Source organism: Typopeltis vanoorti, chromosome 17 (genome assembly GCF_054136105.1).
Source record: "Typopeltis vanoorti isolate ZY-2024b chromosome 17, IOZ_Tvanoo_1.0, whole genome shotgun sequence".
Classification (NCBI taxonomy): domain Eukaryota; kingdom Metazoa; phylum Arthropoda; class Arachnida; order Uropygi; family Thelyphonidae; genus Typopeltis; species Typopeltis vanoorti.
Window position 1 is genome coordinate 16430683 of NC_143565.1, and position 20732 is coordinate 16451414.

General features: G+C 36.8%; 1 protein-coding gene across 2 annotated transcripts in view; it reads right to left on the reverse strand.

Annotated features, from left to right (window-relative positions):
* Positions 1-20732, reverse strand: part of Pect (phosphoethanolamine cytidylyltransferase) — a 241938-nt gene that overhangs the window by 139441 nt on the left and 81765 nt on the right. For both annotated transcript variants that reach the window (XM_090407732.1, XM_090407731.1), the window contains exons 7-8: positions 14423-14470; positions 5832-5916 (exon numbers count right to left, since the gene is read on the reverse strand). In XM_090407732.1, the coding sequence (XP_090263858.1) occupies positions 5832-5916; positions 14423-14470 (133 nt within the window). The remainder of the gene's footprint in view (positions 1-5831; positions 5917-14422; positions 14471-20732) is intronic.

Genomic DNA, 20732 nt, shown 5'->3' on the forward strand with positions numbered 1-20732 from the left:
TAATTAATGAGAAAGTGACGATAGCATGTTTTCCAGGTGCAAAGATAAAGGATGTTATTGATCAGAAGAAATTCAACTAGCTTGGACACCAACAAATCTTCTGATCCTAATAATGGTATCCCCACAACTGTGTTTAAAACATGTTCTCCAAAATATACAATTTTCATACTTATCCCACCCTCATTTTTCCTATAGCAAGAAAACAAGCCTATATTCAACCTTGCTTCTCCCAAAAGAAGGATACTAAATGTTGGTCCTTACCCTAACCTAACTTCTCTTGAAAATAATGAGACAAGTAGTCGACTTGTTTACCACCTAGAGGCACACCACACCGATTTATCAGGCAACACCAATATAAATTTTGCCACTCTCAATTCACAGAAGATATCCTTGAGAACATCATCCACATCTGGACATAAGCCATGGAAAGGTCCAGAGAAACTTAATGTGGTTTCTCTTGATAATATTTTGAAGGTATTTCATTGGGACTAGCACAAATATCCACTCATTATCACCTGCACCTTGCGATAGGAATGCTAATGTCCCCTACATATCATGATGAAGGGTTTTCTTTTTTCAGATGATGATGATTTAATGGCACAAGGATAGCAAAGGTCATACTGCATCATATCAAAGGTTATAGTAGTACACAAGGTAAGACAATCATAAACATTCATGTCCACTGCAGGATTCGAAGCCGTGACCTATTGACTGAAGAGTGGGTACACTAATCACTCAGCCAACCAAGCTGGCCTTTCTTTTTCAGATCTTCCCACCAATGATAATAGTAGTGCATTCCATGTTCTTAATTTTTCAAACATTGTAATATACTCAAGCATTACCAAGTTTTGGGATCTTCCATAACCAGTGCCTTAAAAAACTCATCTTATTGGCATTCTTTAGTGAGACAAGAGAATATCACACTGGAAACACAAGAAAGATTACACATCACTTCCTCTTATCTTTTATATTACTCAGATCTCTTTGTGTGCTGACTTATACTAGTAACTACTGCTGGCATAAGTCCATCACATCCATAGCCTCCTCTATCTCCAAAAAATTAGGTGTCCTATCTACTCAAGATAATACTTCTCATCTGTACAACTTCTAAGACTGTATAAATCACAAATCCACCCTACATTAGTAGGGTGGATTTGTGATTTATACATCAGAGTAAGACATCCATGAGAACAATATCCACTTCTGGACACAAACCATGGAAAATGAAGAAACTCGTGATTTCTCAGAGACTTACTCCAATCTCTTCTATATATGTTTTCATGGACACTCTTCCACAACTGGCTAGCATCATTCGTTCATTGTGCTTTTAAGCCTGTAAACACACAAGCAATTGCTGGTCAACATTTTGCTGTCTGGCTTCAAACCAACTTCTAGTTCTCATCTTCCATTCCATCTATCTCTGTTCTTTGAAACAGATTTTCTCCTCCCACTTTCCCTAAGACAACCTCCAGCTGTTCAAAAAACATATCAACAGGTTTCTTCTTTCTTCTCAACTAGTTTCCTACACAGAACTGATATATTATATCTTTTGCAGCCTCTCATTTGTATGGGATTCATATATATATATATATATATGGCTGGCAATCCACACACACACACACACACACACACACACACACACACACACACACACACACACACACACAGTCTAGCTGTAAATGCTGTTACAACTTGAACAGCACATAAATATTTAATCTATCAAAAAATCATTTACAGCTTTCAGCACATACAAACAACCACATGTATAATGTGCATATAGCAGAACTAATGTTTAAAATGCCCTTTTGCTTTCATGCATACCAAAGTCTGTGAGGCCAAACACACACATCAATTGTGATATGCACAACATCCAACAGAAATGCTGCCACTGCTCACCTCAAATCCACCTTCAACCGGGCAATTCTGAGGTATAATTTCCTGTAGGCTACTCTCTCAGGTTCTGACCACAATTTGAAGTCCAACAGATTCAGATCGGAACTTCCAGATGGCAATATGTGGTTGGGCACATTTGCCTCCAATCACTGTTGTGTGGTTCTCAACTGCATGTAAAGGGGCTAAGTCTGCTGGTAGATCTACTACCTGCCATCAAACAAGGTGTTATACAGGGACTGTACCACAGGTTCCAGCATGATGTCTTGATACACTTTGATGGAAATTTTGACCCCTTTCTCAGAGAAAGGCAACTTAGATACCCCTGATACATCACCCCACACTAAGCCATCAATAATGCAGGGTGACCTCTCTGAATCCTGGATGCTATGACAAGTGCTGTGCGACCATCTGGAGCATATACCTGATCGTTTTGGCAGTTAAATGACTCTTCAATGGTGAAAATCTTCTCATCCACAAAGAGGATGAGAAGATTTTCACCATTGAATATCGTTGTGTCTGTTGTTCACTTACCACCAGAGAAGTACCTTTGATTTTTATCACTCTCTGCCACATAAATTCTGTTGTTAGGAGGTGTGCAGAACAACAATAGGCTCTCACCCCAGGTCATCATTAGTTAGTACATGTGACACTGTTCTCAGCGAAACGTTTATCTCTCGTGACATTACTTTGTGTTTTCACAGGATTACAGTGGAAGCGTGCTTTCATAGCCCTCACAAGATGTTGCGTCTTGCAGTCTGGTCAACTTGTTCTTTGGCAGTCAGATAAGTCTTCTGTATCGTTATGATGGATAATAGTCCAATACACAAACATCCAACTGATCCCGAATGATTATAGTATGCTGAAAATAACAAGTGGCTGCATTCCAGCCTTGTGAAGTGCTATTACAGCTACATAGTTCTCATAATCTCCCCACTGCATGTTAACCCATACAGCTAGACAACTCTCTCTCTCTACTGATCAACACACAAATGTTGACTGTCCACTAATGGAACTGGGCTCACACAATTCTGAGGCAGCATGGTGTATGCAGAAGTTGTAATAAGTATTTATGGCAAGACTAGGTGTGTATGTGTATATAAATGAAAATAAAATTACAGGTTTAATCATATTCCCCACATTTATTTGTGCTTATGCAAGATTCCCTTCAGAGTGCAAACTGTTTTCTATTAACTGACCACTTGTACTACTGTTGTATAAATTCCATATGCATGTGGTACATATATGTAATTGCTAGTTAGCATTATTATTATTTTTTTTAAACAAGCCATTCAAAAATAGCCCACATCTTCATTTATATAAGTTTTGTTTAGCAAAACTCACATTGTAATGATGAAGTATATAGGGAATCTGCACTCTGTGATCTCATAATCAGCACCAGTCCTAAGTTTTCTGGATGATGGAAGTGTACAATCCTGTATTTCTCCAGTCTTGTACCCAGGGATAGTTTTGACTTCCCGAGTACAATATTATGAAACAGCATAATATTTGCTATTGTTTATATATTAATCCCACACAACAGAGGTTGCAGAATTAATGAGACATCAGTTCTGTGCATGTGGGCCAGCAGTTAAAAAGAGAAGCAGCATACTGATGCTATATGAAAAGTTGTAGGCTATAGTTCTTAGAGAGGAAAAACTCTTTCAAAAAACAATTTAACAAAAGAGGAGGTCGGTTTGGAGTTGGATTGAAAATGGGGTCTGATTAGCAACTTTTCAAGCTTTTAAGACCTAGAGAAAAGCAGAGGAATGATGGAAGCTTGATCAGGATAACAGCAACCTTGAAGGTACCTACAGAAAAGGCAAAGAGCAGAAATAGAAAGTCTGTAAGCAAGACTACTATTCAAAAAGTTTTAGATATTTTTGATGCATCACCTCAAATATGAAAAGTAAGTGAGAGCAAGTATCCTAAATTTGTCGAAATGAGAACAGCTGGGTAAATTTCAGATTTGTTAGCAGTTGCACAAGCTAGAAGTAGTATCTTGAGTGGAAAAGGACACCAAGTACACACACACACATGAATGAATGAGCATGCATAGTTTTTGAGTGAAACTGATATTTGTTTTTATATAACAGTATTGGTACAATTCTTCCAATGTTATGATCATGTAACACATTCACCACATACAATGATGTGGCATAAAAAGACTAAAATTTCTCTGAATTGTTTAGTGGTTCTGTCTAATATTTTATCTGTTTCTCAAGACCAGCATTCCACTATAGCTAATTAAGAATAAGGTGTCCTCATTTTTTTGTTAAATCTAGTTTCTGAAACTTTTTGACTTAAATGATTCAGTTCTTTTCTTTAGCGCAAAAGTGATGCAACTCTGCATGTTAAAAGTTTTTCCACTTGGTTTAATCCTTTATCCAAGTGTAAGCAAACAAAATTTGAGCATGAACTTCTCTAGGTAACTCGTATATAGAGGCTAATGACTCAATTGCCTTAGTATCCCATAATGCAAATCACATATCCTTACAGACATGTAAGACCAGTTTTGACCTTTATTGAGGTCTCATCAGTGGGAGCCAGATCCAGAAGTGATACTGAGGTTGAAGTAATGCAGAAGTCATATTTCCATAAACAAGTAGCCAAAAGGTGTTACATCTTATTACTAAAATACTCTGAATTAGAGATAGATGTTGAAAGTTTTTTCCACTTAAACTATAAATTAAAGATGCCAAGAAATTATATTCTTGGCATCTTTAAATTATAAATATTAAAACCAGTCTTACATGTCTATAAGAATATGTGCTTTACATTACGGGATACTAAGATAAGTAATGTGAAGTCATCAGTCTCTATATATGAGTAGTTGCCCAGTCTTGAAGTTACTTCCCATGAAAACTTTGTTTGCTTACACTTGGATAAAGGATTAAACCAAGAATATAATTTCTTGCCATCTTTAATTTATAACTCTGCATGTTCGTTCCTCCCCAGCTGCACTCCAGGGCCCTCAGTAATTTGTGAAATTAAGGACATCAAGACAGAGTAACAATATTTTTGATTTCCAATTGTACTATATTTAGAATATAAATATTAAAATGGGCCATAATTCTTGTGTTTAGTCTTAAGTTGTCATATTATGACATTTACGTAATTTCTATATCTCTATCTTCTGGATAAGGTGGTCAGGACATTTTCTTCAAATGTTCCACAAACCCAAGTGGCAGAATGAAGCGTGTTCACTTTGTTACCAATCCCACCTTGGCATTAATGTCTGTGAAAGTCTTTGGTTGGTAACAGATCATTTTCATTATCCAGTGTGATGCCACTAACCTACTTATTGGAGGCCTGAAGTTAAGAAATGAAGAGGGAGAATATGGTTGGCTCTAGAGCAGCTTTTTTTTTTTTTTTTTTTTTAATTATTGCAGAATCTGCTCAAGAAAGGTTTCTAACTTTCATTGAGTAGATTGTCATTACAATACAGAACCAGCACTGAGTGACCATGAATGATCATGAAGCATATGTGAAGAAGAAGTACCTGAGTGCAATTATTATATTTTCATGCCAAATGTAACTAGACAAAGGTTTTGATGAAACTTCTACTATCAGTAAAGAAATCCTGAATTGCAAATGCTACACAGTATACAATATTTGGAGAACAATAAGATTACATACCATCGGCATATTGAAAAACAGAACAATAAATAAGCTCAGATGAAATGTAGGGAATATGATTAATCCACAAGGCAATGTACAGTTTAATATACAGTGGTATCCAGAAACTAATATCTTAATACAACAGTACAACAAAAGAACTTACAAGTATATTAGAAAGTGCATTTATTTTGTATGTCATTTAACAGTTGCCTCCTCCCCACACACACCGAACACTACATCCACCATGAAAAATAATAATGAAAAAAAAAAAGAAATAAAACAAATACACAACAGCAGCAATAATCTGTGCATATACTTACTCTTCCAATGTTGCCAGCCTGTTCTCTGTCAATACCATATTCTCTTTCACCTCTGTTATGGTGATGTTTTGTTAACAATAACATTCTGTGAATAAGCAGATTAAAATTTAAAAATTAAATTCTTAACTAATTAAAAATCACTTATTTTAATTAATATTACAAATAAACAATTTACTATTTTAAACACAAGATTTATTGTTGGCAATCAGTTGAGATGAAATAAAAATTTATGTAATAAAAGTACACTGTAAACTGTAGAAATGTGATAAGAAGGCAAGTTTTTTTAAACACACAGTCAACTCTTAAAATTAAACTTACCAAGAAATTATATTCTTGTTTAATTCTTTATCCAAGTGTAAGTAAATAAAGTCTACATGCTAAGTATCTTTATAACCAGGTTACTTTTATATAGAAGCCAATGACTCCCATCAATTGCCTTAGCGTTCCATAATGCAAAGTAAATGTCCTTTCATAGGTGTATATTGCTGTGCATTATGGGAAGAGTCATTACCCAGACTAGTTTTGACCATTATTGAGGTCTCATCAGTGGGAGCTACACCCAGAAGAGATATGAAGGTTGAATTAATACAGAAGTCACGTATAGAAGTGGAAATAAAGGTCAAAGATTGTAATTGATCTGGGTAAGTGAACTTTAATCAGAATAAAAACATACCCAGTGAATGTTGTTATACTCATACAGGTGTAAGCACCCACTACAGATTCAAGTGTAGATGAGGTAGAAGAATTTTACAGCAGCTTGCAACACGTAGTATACAGTACTGATAAAACAGATTTTCGTTTGATATTAGGTGATTGGAATACAAAAGTGGGTGAAAAAGAAGAACGAGGCATCACTAAAATTTCGTTTAGGAGTGAGGAATGAAGCAAAAGAAAGGATGTTGGATGTTGTGCTGAGAACAGTTGCTTTATTGCAAACACTTGCTTCCAACAAAATAAAAGAAGATTGTACACATGGACTTCATCTAATGGAGAATACAGAAATCAGATAGATTATATTGTCACCTGTGGAGGAATGCTATCCAAGAAGCATAAACACTACCTGGTGCAGACTGTGGAACAGATTATGAATTATTGATAGCTGAAGTTAAATTGAAATTAAGGACTAAAGAGGAAAAAATGAACAATATCAGATTTGATCCTATAAAGGAAACATTTAAAGTAGAAGTTGGAAAGAAATTAAAAACTTTAGAGAAGACAGGAAGAAAATTAGAACTGTGGGAAGAAACAAAAAGTACAATCATAGAAGCAGTAAAGAAGACTGTTAATGAATCAACAAGAAGACAGGCTAGGAAAGATAAGGAAAAACATCTAAACAAAAGGTGCAAGGAAATTGAAGAAAGCAATATTATGGGTAGACCAAGAGATCTGTTTAGAAAAATAAATGATGTTACAGGGAAGTTTATCCCTAGATTATGAGTTGTAAAAAGTAATTCAGGTAAATATATTAACGCCTCCGTAGCGCAATTGGAAGAACGACGGTACATTGCGCCCTTCGATTGGAATAGGCCTAAGTTCGATTCTCGTCGCGACGGGAGGAATCTTTATCTGGTCGATTTCAATCGATGGTGAGTTAGCCGATCTCATACGGAGGTAGCAGGGTTTTTTCTCCCGGAAACTCGGGTTTTTCATCCCGCATACATACAAATCGGCCCTTCAGAACACACGCAATTTACAGACAAAAATTACTAGTTGTGGTGGTGTTGGAGGTGGGTGGTAGATGGCGTTGATTCGTAGTAGAGGTAAGGTGTAGAGATAGTTGAAGATGTCCTCCCGCGATGAGTCTTCGGACTCCTTGGAGGTATCAGGAATAATAATAATAATAATAATATCTGATGGAAGAAGCAGCACTGAAAAAAAGATGGAAAGAGCATGTAGAGCATTATACAAGAAAGATAATAATAGTGAAGGAGAATTTGTTGAGAAACCCAAGATAATGAAAAATGAAGTGATATCAGCAATGGAACAGCTGCCAAAAGGAAAAGCTGATGGTGTGTCCGTGGAATTATTGAGGGTAGCTGGGGATGAAGTAGTGAATATATTGATTGAAATTTGTCAATAGGTTTGGAAGAAAATATACTGGCCTAGAGATTGGAGAATTACAGAACCATTGCTTTAATTTCAATGCAAATAAAATTATCCATTATGCTGAAAGTGATCCAACAAAGGTTGGATCACTTTCAGCATAATGCCACAAGAACATGCAGGAGAGGTAGAGGAACTAGAGACCAAATAGCAAATATGAGATGGATTATGGAAAGAATAAGAGAATTTCAGAAGGAAGTATTCATCTGTTTTATTGATTATAAGAAAGCTTTTGATTGTGTGGATCACAACAGACTGTGGATTGTAATGAGATCAATGGGAATACCTAAACATCTAATTCTCTTGATGAGAGAGGTATAACAACCAAGAAGCTTCAGTAAAAACAGTCTTCGGAGAAACAGTGTTTGAGTGGGAAAAGGGGTGCAGCAGGGTTGTACTATTATCCTACCTTTTTAATATTTATAGAGAATATGTTATGACCTTCATATGGCCTTCATATGACAACCTGAACTTCAATCATATTTATAAAATCCACCGCCATGTCAGATATGTACAAAAACAGTGTGATACCTGTACCAGCCAACCCACACCTACTTCTCCAGCTGAAATTTACGACATCATACAAAATTTAAAAAATAAAAAAGCTCCTGGACCTGACGGTATCCCTAATAAAGTTATTAAATTGCTATCCCGTAAGGCCACCATACATCTTACAACAATAATAAATGCCATGCTTAGATTCAAATACTTTCCCTATGCTTGGAAGTTGGCAGATGTGGTCCCTATTTATAAGCCTGGTAAGGACCCACAGCTGCCACAAAGTTATTCCCATCAGTCTGATTTCCAATTTGGTCAAAATCACTGAAAAAGTCATCCTCACCAAAATTCAAGTTTCTGTAAACAAGCTAAATATCCTACCTTTAGAGCGGTTTGGTTTTCGCAAACTCCACAGCACTACTCAACAGATCCATAGACTAGTTGAATATATTACCAACAACTTCAACTGGCATCAATACACCGGAGCAGTCTTTCTTGACTTAGAAAAGGCCTTCAACAAATTATAGCACTTTGGACTCTATACAAGCTGATTTTAGCCAGCATTCCATTGGATCTGATTCACCTCATTAAGTCCTTTCTTTCTGGAAGACGCATGCAAGTTAAACTAAATGGGGCGGTATCTACCTAGCGGCAGATCTTGGCTGGAGTGCCTCAAGGTTCCCTCCTGGTGCCAATACTTTTCCCGATTTACATGGCGAACATCCCATATAACCCGATGTCATCTATCATGCCGACGATACAGCAATACTGGTCAGATATCTTAAACCGCATCTTGTTACAAAGAAACTACAAGATAACCTGCTGAAACTGAAACACTGGTTCTCTATTTGGAGACTGCAAGTAAACCCTCAAAAAAGCAGTGCTCTTCTGCTCACAAAAAATTCAACATCTCCCAAAGAAGACATCTTTCTATTTAACATCAGGATTCCCTGGAAAACAGAAGCCAAATATCTCGGCGTACTGCTAGACAGAAAACTTACTTTCAGCCTGCATACAGAATCCTTATGTGCAAAGGCATCAAAAGACAGCATTACCCTCTTATCAATAAGAACAGCAAACTAGATATTAAAATCAAATTGCTCCTCTATCAGTTGATGATTCATCCCATTATCACTTATGCATCCCCTGCCTGGAGACATGCTTCAAGCTCAAATATCCTTAAACTGCAAAGACTGCAAAACAAATGCTTATGCATGATTTTAAATGCACCATGGTACATCAGAAATGTTCAACTTCATCGAGACACAAATGTCCCTTATATCTACTCTTTCCTGCAATCTTTCGCAGTAAAGTACTTCTCAAAATCGTCCTCACATCCAAATGAATTAGTCCAACAAACAGCAAATTATGATGAATCGAATTATGCAAATATAGACTACCTAAGGCCATTCTAGTTCCCTTTCAAGATCTATAACTTGCCCAACTCGGGTTGAGCATGTAGCTCATAAATTTTTCCCTATACAGTAACCTTATCAGATAGCAGGGATTAAAAGCATTATGCTTCACCCTTATAGACAGTAACGTTCTGCAAATGGCTGATTTAGACAAAGATCCAGCTAGAATTAAGATTGGTGGCAGAAAAATAAAGAATTTAAGATATGCAGTTGATACAACCCTCATATCAGAAACTAAGGAAGATCTGGAGCAGTTGATTCTATTGGTTAAGACAAAAAGTAACCAAGCCAGGCTTAATTTAAACATCAGCAAAACGAAGTGATGGCTTCTGGAAAAAAATTACTTTATAATAGAGGGAGATAAAATAGAAATTGTTCAAAGTTATGATTTACTGGGGACCAGAATCAGAAATGATGGTAAATGAGAAGATGAAATTAAAAGAAGGATAGTCATGGGGAAAAAAGCTACATTAAACCTGGAAAAAAATTATGAAAAACAGAAGTGTGAGCAAGTCCACGAAAATTAGAATTGTCAAAGCAATGGTATTTCCAATAGTGATAATAAATGTGAAAGCTGAATTATTTAAGAAGAAAGATAGAAAGTGAATTGATTCATTTGAATTATGGGTGTGGAGGAGACTATTAAGAATCTAATGGACTAAAAGAACGACCAATAAGAAGGTTTTAGCGAATATAAAGACAATGTTCCTTGGAGGCAATGATCGCTAAACAGAAGTTGATGTTTGGACATTATGCAAGCTGATGAATCATTAAAAAAGGCAGTTATGTTGGGAAAGATTAAGGGAACGAGAAGAAGAGGAAGACCACAAAAAAGTTGGATGGGCAACATAAAAGAACTTACCAACTTGAACTTACAATTACTGAAAGAATTGACAAGAAGCTGAGTGGGATGGAGAGCCTTTTTTCACAGGATCACCAAAAGTCGGAAATGACTGGATGGAACATAACAAACAAGTGAACTTTCCCAAAATCATCCTGGTATCTACAATATCCCTTGCTCCTGCAAAATGACTTATTTTGGACAAACCGAAATGACAGCAAAAATATATCTGGAAGAACACAGAAACTTCATCCAGTATCTGCACTACAGCCTTCTGGAATAACAAACCATACCATGAATACAGATCACTGGATTCAATGAAAAAAAAAAAAAAAAACTCCCTTTATATAAATTCAGATATAAATTCAGGAGATTATTTCTAGAATCTGAAATAGCACTACAACATTCTCCAAATCTTAACAAATTAAGCTGTCTCACATTACCAAAAATCTGGAAGACCATTATTATTGTGATCACCAGCAAAACTCCACCACCACATCCATAGAGTGTGCCAGTTAATACTGTAGGAGCGCATCTTTTACACACACACACCCTGTGCTTCCCTTCCTGTTGGTGTGCCATACCCATGAAGATGCCTTAGTGACTAAGGTGAAATATTGGCATATAATCTAATTCGCTAAATAAATTTAGTTAGTTAATTGATGTCATTTTCTCCATTGAACATGAGAATCTATTATGTAAATTTCATGATCCCAATTAAACAACAAGAATGAAAAGTAAAACATTGTGAGAAAGATTACAAGTAAATAAAGGCAAACTTTCTAAAGTCTTGCAGATTCACTTCACAATTGTGTGGCCTTAGTTTCAACCTCAGTGATACTCATTTCCATCTCCAGTGAAAACCAAACATTTTCTTTTCCTAAGAGAAACTCAAATATCAGCATCAAGCAATACTCTTAGTTTTTCCAATTAAACATTAATTGACTTGTTTTGTCTCAAAGATGGCATTTGTGAATATGCCTACTCTGATATATACCATATCAGAGAGTCAGAGAATCTCCTTTTTTCATCTTCTGTGACCCATTCTATCACCTTCACATGTTGAATTTAATAGAACAGGACACAGATTGATAATGGAACACATTCTGAACTCCTATAATTATCTTCCAACTTTTCTAATCTATCCTATCCTAATTTACACTCACACATACACCTACACATTTTACCATGTAGGTATTCGAAACCGAAATCCTATGGAATAGGTTGGTTACTCCTTATTCCTGGGGATATCCTATGTCTGTAGAAGCATGTGTTCACGTAGCTGGTTTGCCTGTTCTGGGGGACAAAAAAACCCGAGTTTCCAGGTTAAAAAAAAAAAAACCTACCTCAATATGAGATCAGCTAACACTCACCTTTAGTTGAAAGAACCAGATAAAGGTTCCTCACGTCATTGATGGGAATAAAACCCAGGTCTTTCCGGCCAAAGGGCTTCCTTCGTCTATACTGACTGAGCTACAGTGGCTCTGGTCTCCTAATAGAATTCTTTTAGAATTCTCACAGTCAGTTTTATTTCATTTTTTATAGATGGGAATTCCAATCATCTCTTAGGAGCTGGGTTTTACATTATGAGAGAATATTAAAGTTAGTGACGGAGCTTGTTCCACCTTTGCATGGAGTTGCCCTGGTGTTGTACTACCCAAGTGATCATTTACACTTGGGCCCGCCGATAGTTTTTTCGGCATGAAACTCTATGGATTTCAATCTGAGTTTCGGACCCGGCTATAAAATAAAACGGGATTTTACCATCTCCCTTTCAATGCAGTAATTCTTCTTTGCACAGTCATCCTGTTTAACTGAATTTTCTCAACATTTTTAGCTGATTCAGGACAAATTTTTTCAGGGCAATCTTTAACGAAATCTCCGTCTGTAAATGGTCGGCACCTTTTTGCTATAAGGCAAGATATTTCAAAACTTATTTCTGTTGCGATTTTCGAATCTTGAATAGGTTTTGTAAACATCACTTGCTGACCAATTCTCGTTTCAAAAATGAAATCTTTTGTTTACGTAGTTCTTTGGGTAGATTTCAAAATGTAGAATGCAGACTTTCATAGTGTTTCCTTATATTGTATTCTTTTGGTATGGCTACAGCACTTTTGCAAATCAAGCACACAATATTATTAAACGAGTGCACAAAACCATATTTTTCAGTCCAGCTATCTTGAAACTGCCGTTTTTCATCCTGTAGTTTGCATTTCCTACTTGGCCCTGCTTTATCCATTATAGAATTTATTTTTTACCATTTCCTAGGGGTGATAATTAATTGCAGCAACCGCACCTACGAAAATAAAATACTCATATGACAAATAGATGAATTATAAAATTTGTTAACATTATTACTAACTGATTATCGTAAGTAGACAGGCAATCGTGACATCACAGCTACTTTGCTTTGCGCATATACCATTTTTAAAAATTACCTATTGTGTAACTTTTTCAAGTTAAAATAATACACGATGAGGCGGGCTGCCAGCAAATCAACGGAGGGATGCATACAGCCCGCGATCTGTGCATCCCTAGCTTAGAGTATGCATGATTAAATGCTATGTATAGTCTGTACTGCTGTACGGTGCAGAAACTTGGACCTTGAAGACAACATCAATAAAAAGACTTGAAGCCTTTGAGATGTGGTTATGCAGATGAATGTTAAAAATCCCATGGACAGCAAAAATGTCCAATCAGGAAGTACTGGAACAAATGGGGAAATCACATGAACTTTTAAATAGCATAAAAAGAAGGAAAACTGCATATCTTGGTCACCTACTTCGTAATGAAAAATATAAGATATTTCAATTGATTATAAAAGGGAAGATAAATGGAAGAGGACAAGGAAGACAAAGAAAATCTTGGCTGGCAGACATCAGACAGTGGACTGGCATGAACTCTGAGAGACTGCTCAGATTAGCTGAGAATCGCTCAAAATTTGCCAAGGTGGTCGCCGACCTCCGATAGGAGATGGCACTTGAAGAAGAATTTATCTGCTATAAACAAACTGCTTCCAAAGTAATGATGAAAGAAATAAGGTGAAAACTAAAAAAATAAAAATATAATTTACTGAGCAGTAAAAAATAATAATAAATCAGTAAATATAATTTATTTTATTTTCCAAAAGTTTTGCATTTTTTCCATGAATGAAGTCATAAGTAAGCTGCACAAACTATAAGGAAATGTAAACAAATATACAGGGTGATTCAAAAAGATGGGCTCAACCTGAACTATACATAGTATGTGGATGATATACATAACATTTGAAAGAGGAGTCACTAGTTCCATGTTTGATATATAGACTTACAAAATTGAGTCCGTCTTTTTGAATCACCCTGTATATTTTGAACTAAAATATGTATAACTGCTTAATTATACACAGTTCAATTACCACATAAAGGTATAATATGATTAATTATAAAAATACATCTTAGAGTCTCTTTATGGACAAATTTGAGTTAATGACAAAGATTCTGAAATTCCAACTTCAATCCCATTCAATTTTTGCAATTTTTAAATCAATACAGCCACATCTGTAAAGTGTGCATTGTCCCTCTCTCTCTCTCTCTCTGCGAATCATATTTTTGTCAGTTACCTATTGCAGCCTTTATCTTTTCGTTTCCATATCTTTTGATGACATGTAGTTATTGTTATTATTAACAATAAATCTAAAAACATCACTTTTTCTTTTATATTATTTACATGACTACAAATTTTACAACAAATCTTACCTGCCCACTAGATCTGTAGTGGAAACACCTGCAGTTCTTTTACATTCTCTGAAATAATAATAATAATAATAATAAAAAATTACAGTATAAATGAAAATTCAAAATCATCTACACTACAGAAAAAAAATTATTTGGAAAAATTAATGTTAAGTTACGATTTACCATCTGAAAAGAATATATATATATATATATATATAAATATATATATTTTTATTCTTCAATTCATCATCATCAAATTCCTGCCATGTACCCTCAAGTACAAGATATGATAATACTACATGAAAAAAATAACATCATTACTACCTTCCTATCTACAATTTACCTCCAAATCGGTCCGTTACTTGTCAAGATTCCGACATTATCAGATCTTATATTTCTATCATCTAAGGCACTTTGTACCGTATCAATTCACCTATATCTTGGTCTTCCTCTGGGTCGTTTTGCTGCCAACCTGGCAGAGAACACTTGTTTTGCTAATCTTTCTTCATCCATTCTGTTTAAGTGACCATACCACCTGAGATTAGCTCTGCTAACACATTCCTGGATGCTTACAATATCAAGTTTTTTTAATATGATATTACCATCGATGCCATCTGATCATGCCTATAATCTTTCTCAGGACTCTCATATCTACAGTCTCTAGTCTTTGGTCAAGTGTTTTACTTCTGACCCAGCTCTCAGATCCATAAATTAAAACTGGTTTGAACACTATCTTGTATACAACTAATTTAGTGTTCTGACTAATTTCTCTCTTATTCAATATGAATTTATTGAATTGACTTCCCACCATACTAGCTTTGCTGATTCTGTTGTCTATTTCTATATTGAATTTACCATCCTCACTAAAAATCATGCCAAAGTAACTGAAATGTTTTACTTGTTTCACAGGTTCTCCATTCACAACACAGTCGACATTTTCAATGATTCTGCCTATTTTCATTGTCTTTGTCTTTTTATTGCTGACCTTCATACCATATCTATAACAACAGTTATTCAATTTAGTCAGAGAATATTGCAGACTTGTAGCGGCTATATTTAGAAGTATAACATCATCCGCATAAAGCAAAGAACTGACATTAACATCTCCAATTTGATATCATGTTTAATACCACTTTCCTTCATAATGTGATCCATATAGATAATGTACATCCTTGTCTCACACCAGATTTAACATTAAACCATCTTTCTGTACTTCCTTCAATTCTAACTGCTGACTTACAACTCAAATAAAGACTAAGTATTGCTTGATATAATGCCCCATTGACACCATATAACTGTAGCGTATTGAATAGCTTCTCTCTTGGCACCTTGTCATATGCCTTTTCCAAATGAACAAAACTTAAATACAGATCTTTGTTATATTCCCATGCTTTCTCGACTATTTGTAGTAAAGTGAAGATCTGATCCTGACAGCCTCTATTTGGCCTGAATCCAGCTTGTCTTCACCAAGCTTTTCTTCCACAATTCTTCTCAACTGTTTCTCAAGTATATTTGCATAAATCTTACCAGGAACACTCAGTAGAGAAATACCTCTGTAATTCTCACATTCAGTTTTATTTACCTTTTTATATATGGATACTATGAGAGCTCTACTCCAATCATCGGGAATTTGTCCCTCTGTCCAGGCTTTCTGAACCATGCAGTGCAGACACTGTAAGACTCTTATAACACCATACTTCAGCATTTCTGGTCGAATATCATCTGCTCCTGCTGCCTTTCCACATTTCAAGCTTGATGGCTTTATCTACTTCAAGTATGGATATATATTCCTGACTGCATGCCTGGTCAGTGTTTTTGATCACTGTGCTGTCATCACTGCTTGTTTCCTTTAGCAGTTTTTCAAAGTAATTACTCCATACTTCAAGGATATCTTTTTCTCCCATGTTCATCATCTCTCACTCCTTATACAACACTTTCCTCCATTCCTAAGCTTCTTCAACAACCTCCAGAATATTTTGCCACCTTCTTAATATTTATTTTCTATATTCTTGCCAAAGTCCTCCCATGACTTTTGTTTAGCTAGTTTTACTCAGTGTTTAGCATTCTTGCATTTGTCTCTATATTCTCTACAGATTTGTTTTAATGGTGACTTATTTGCCAGGAACTTTTGATATGCTTTCTTCTTTTCCTTCACTGCCTCTTTAACTTCCTGTGTCCACCATAGAGTGCTAATTTTTCTATCTTTGCAGACAACTTCGCCATATGCCTCTCTAGCTGAATCAATCATGGCTTTCTTCAAGGCTTGCCACTGAATCTCCAAGGTTTGAATACTGTTCTCAAACTCTTTCATTTTTTCTTCAATAATCTTTGTGTATTTTAATCTACAGTTCACATCCGAGAGCTGCTCAATTTTTATTCGCTTTAAAACTTTCTTACATGTTCTTACATCTTCAATTCTTTTACATATAAAATTATCAACTCCATTTGCTGAAAACTCCAAATTATAGTGTCAATCTCTTACATTCACCCTATCAGTGTGTATATATATATATTTTTTTTTTAAAAATAGATATTTAATGACTTTAAACTGAAATAAAAAATAAATTTTAATGAAAATGATACAACTAGTTTCAGCCTTTTACAGCCTTCAATAGGTATCCACTAAAGGTAGAACACAATAATAAAAATTGAAGTTACAAAAAACTGAGAATTATAGGCAAAAATGCAATACATAATTGACACAAAAATGTTGTATTTTTCAAGTTGTTCTATCCAACGTTCATTGTTTGTTGCATGCGTGCTTGCAAGATCTCGTGAACGCCAGTATTGAACAACTGCAGCATGGCTATCAGGGATGTTGTAACTCAAATTGCTGTTCAAATGTTCAGGATTAAGGAGGATTTCCGTGGACTCCACAATTTTCCTTTCAAACTCATCACTGCAGCAAAAAATGTTTTCGGATTTATCCCAGCAAACTGACCGACTCTGTAGATCATCATGAGGATTGTTTGAGACAAGAACATGACTGGATAGCACAGATGCATGTGATCTTTTATAGATGTCTCTCTTATGCTCCACTATACGTAGTTCAATAGATTTGTTAGTCTGTTCAAAATAAGGAATATTACAATCGCACCATAACTTGTATACACCTGGATCTCATGTTGGAGCCTTAATGGATTTTTTACAACACTCAAAAAGAATTAAAATAGAATTTAATACTTCCTATATTTCGTCCTAGTCACTAGGACATCTATGGGGATTACAAAAACAATTAATGTAACATATACACAAATAACAAACAATACTAAGCACAACCACGTGGGTGACACTAAAGTCCTATCTAGGTAGAGTGCCCTCTAAGGGCAGTAGTAGGTGGCCTGGAATGTAAGGTGGGAACTCTGGTGATGAGTGTTTCCCAAATCTTCGGAAGCTTAATGCAACCGTATTTATTGCGATTTGGTTGGTTTTTGAGAGCTGATGCTGCTGCTTCTAAGAAAAGTCTCTCTTTCTTGAATTTGCTGTGGTGGAGCATGGTAGTTTTCTTCCATGATACCCTGTGGGTGGTGTCCAAAACATGGTCAGCCAAGCCTGAATGGCCATAGTTGTGTTTGAAGATGTACGACTTGTGTTCCTCTAGACGGATGAATGCTGATCTGCCTGTCTGTCCAAAGTACGCCAGCTTACAGGACCAGGGTACTTTGTAAACTCCAGGCAGAGAGAGAGGAGGGAGCTGATCTTTCGTAGAACGGATAAGGGTAGCAAGTTTGCGGTGGGGCTTATATGCTGTGTGTAGGTTGTACTTTTTTAGTATCTTGGCTATTTCTTAGGATGTGCCACGGATGAATGGTATGTTGATGGCATTTTTAAAATCTTGTTGACGAGAAGGATGGGGAATGGGGGAGGAGTTGATTCTTTTTTTGATACTGTGATCGCTGTAGCCATTGGCGAGGAAAGTGCTGTGTATGTGGTTAAGCTCAGTAATGAGGGCGGTTCCACTGGAACAGAGATTGTGGGCTCTCTTGGTAAGGGTTTTAATAATGCTATATTGTTGAGAGGGGTGGTGGTGGGAGAGTTTGTGAATGTATCTGCCAGTGTGTGTGGGTTTTCTGTATACGGTGAAGGTAAGTGAATTATTAGGCAGGCGTGTGACTAAGGTGTCTAGGAAGGGTAAACAATTGTTCTTTTCCTTTTCCATAGTGAACTGGATTCTTGGATGTAGACTATTGAGATGACTGAGGAAGGAGTCTAATGTGTCTGGGCCATGAGGCCAAATAGAGAACACATCATCTACATATCTTAGCCAGATAGAAGGTTTGAGTGGGGCTGAGTCTATGGCTCATTTTTCGAAATCTTCATATAGAAATTGGCAAGGGGGAGTGAGAGGGGGGAACCCATGGCAGTTCCCTCTATCTGCTTGTAGATTTTGTTGTTCCAAGAGAAATACCCAGAGTTAATGGCAAAGGAAAAGAGATCTAAGATGTCAGAGGGAAAAACGTTTTCTAAGAGAGATAAGGTGTCAATTAAGGGAATATTGGTAAACAAAGAGGAGATATCAAAGCTTACCAATATGACTGTCTTATTCAAGGTTAAATTTTCTGTGAGGGCTTTCAAGTGGGTCGAGTTTTTTATATAGGAAGGGGACCTTCCGGTGAGGGGGATCAGAGAGTTGGCCAGCTGTTTAGATAGTCTATAGCAAGGTGCATTGGTGGCATCTACTATAGGCCTGAGTGGGGAATTGGGTTTGTGGATTTTTGGTAAACCGTAGATTCGGGGGGGGGGGGGGGGGACGGAAGCGGAAAGGTTTAAGTTTTTTTTTGACGTCAGGGAGCCAGGAAGATACTTTTTTGAGTAAGATTTTTAGTTTCTTAGCTTGTGTTTTTGTGGGGTCGTGTTCTAGCGGGATGTAGGTAGCGCGATCGCGGAGGATAATGTTCATTTTACGATTGTATTCTCTGGTATTAAGAACGACTGTGGCATTACCATTATCCGCTCTGGTGATGACGATACTTTTTTTCTTTACGTAGTTTCAGGAGAGCTGTACGTTGGGCATATGATAAATTACTTTTTGGCGGCGAAGAATGCGCGAGGATGTTGGCTACGTCAAATCTGATGTTGTTAGCTATCTCCGACAGTAAGCGACCGATTCCCCGTTCGATGTTCACCATTACGTCAAGCACCGGCACTTCCTTCGGAGCGACGGCAAAATTACGGCCGAGGCAAAGGGCACTGACGGCATCGTCGTTGAGCCTTTTGGAAGAGAGGTTTATTACTGTCTGGAGCGGTTGAATTTGTGGTTGTGGTTTGTTTTTCACAAGGTTGCTATATTTCTTGATGTGTTTATTTTTTATTTTTTGGAATTCTCTCTGTGCGGAAGTTTCCGAAATGGCAGAGAGAATCGACCAAAGTTCAGGGTTAAGAATGGTGGAGAGCTCCGAATGCTCCCAACATGATGTCCTCACAGCACTTAAGCCTCTACACACGTATTCTAATCATAAATGGAGAAGAATTAGCACACAAATCCAAGCAATATGGTAAGTCAAAACTACGACTATCTAGGCAACTAAATAGGCTGGCCTTTTTAAAACGATGTCGGGATACAAGAGTGACACCAAACTGCGTTAAAATGAAGATCAATTTCCATTCCAAAAAAGCACTTCGTATATATAACGCGGAGTAATGCCAGCCGAGCATTACTCCGCGAGCAAATCGCCTCACTACACGTGTTACCCTGGCAGTGATGAACGCCGCCATTGGCTCCTTACATTCGGAGCTCTCCACCGTTCTTAACCCTGAACTTTGGTCGATTCTCTCTGGCATTTCGGAAACTTCCGCACAGAGAGAATTCCAAAAAATAAAAAATAAACACATCAAGAAATATAGCAACCTTGTGAAAAACAAACCACAACCACAAATTCAACCGCTCCAGACAGTAATAAAACCTCTCTTCCAAAAGGCTCAACGACGATGCCGTCAGCGCCCTTTGCCTCGGCCGTAATTTTGCCGTCGCTCCGAAGGAAGTACCGGTGCTTGACGTAATGGTGAACATCGAACGGGGAATCGGTCGCTTACCGTCGGAGATAGCTAACAACATCAGATCAGACGTAGCCAACATCCTCGCGCATTCTTCGCCGCCAAAAAGTAATTTATCATATGCCCAACGTACAGCTCTCCTGAAACTACGTAAAGAAAAAAGTATCGTCATCACCATTGCGGATAATGGTAATGCCACAGTCGTTCTTAATACCAGAGAATACAATCGTAAAATGAACATTATCCTCCGCGATCGCGCTACCTACATCCCGCTAGAACACGACCCCACAAAAACACAAGCTAAGAAACTAAAAATCTTACTCAAAAAAGTATCTTC